The sequence below is a fragment of the Sphaeroforma arctica genome (assembly GCF_001186125.1).
Source record: "Sphaeroforma arctica JP610 unplaced genomic scaffold supercont1.10090, whole genome shotgun sequence".
NCBI lineage: Eukaryota > Ichthyosporea > Ichthyophonida > Sphaeroforma > Sphaeroforma arctica.
The window spans coordinates 1-987 of record NW_014030468.1 but is presented as its reverse complement, the minus strand read 5'-3'; the positions used below and the strand labels follow the sequence as shown (position 1 = coordinate 987).

The following is a 987-nucleotide window of genomic DNA, read 5'->3' as shown; positions in this document are numbered from 1 at the left end:
TATCATATATTTATATATATATATATATATATATATATATATATATATATATAATGTGGATCATATCTTCGTTGACGATCTGTCTATTCAAAGTAGTGCATAGTGCAAGTTTATAATGTAGCAAATAGTGTGTTGTAATATCCGGAGGGGTGGTGTAGAGACATATCTCTTGTGTGACATCGGCTGATACCGTGGCGTGTGCGATTCTTGCAATTACGGGGTGAGTTAAATTTATGTTCTCTATGTGGTTCTATACTAATAGCTCTGTGGTGTATTTAGACATCTGAAGATTGGGTTTCTACGTACGGTTACGTGGAGTGAGGATATTCTCGTGTGGTATGTTTGGTACCTCACTTTTCGTGTGATAAGCGTGCTGCTCTGGTCTGTTATGTGACAAGTGCCCCAGGGAGAATCTATCAACACTGAGTGTCAAATTCCATTTTTTTCTTTTGCTGTATTGGTTCTGCACATGAATTAGTTCTGCACATGAATTTAAATTTTCATTAATATACACATCTCGACAATTAACATTAAGGTTATGGATCGTTTTGATAGTAGTTCACCGCATATAGTCAGACTCAGACTAAGAGCCTTGCTGGCTGCAGGAGACATCTACGGTTTATGTGCGACTTGTAATCCATGATCTATACACATTTCGTACTCCAGCAATATGTAAATATAGAAACTTTGCGATGTACGAATATGTCCTAACTTCGGCGATGTGTAACCAACTCAATGCAGATGAGCTAAAGGTGCTGGTGGATCTGCACACGGCCAATGAGGAGGAACCATTGTCATCGGACGAGATTACTATTATCCGTGGTGTCCTGGACATGGCGAATAAGAATGTGGGGCAGGCCATGCAGAAGATGGAGAGTATCTATTGGTATGCCTTAATCGTAAGATACATGTATTTGAGAGGGAATGTATGTAGATATGTATATACGCACACACACAAACACACGCAAACACAAACACAAAAGGCAT

At 39.0% G+C, this 987-nt stretch overlaps 1 protein-coding gene across 1 annotated transcript; it reads left to right on the top strand.

Annotated features, from left to right (window-relative positions):
• Positions 1-719: 719 nt before the first annotated feature.
• SARC_17218 (hypothetical protein) lies at positions 720-886 on the top strand (the record flags this gene model as incomplete). The annotated part of the gene is made up of 1 exon (XM_014288683.1): positions 720-886. A coding segment is annotated over one exon (167 nt), but the record flags the coding sequence as incomplete, so codon positions are not given.
• Between the last annotated feature and the right edge of the window lie 101 nt (positions 887-987).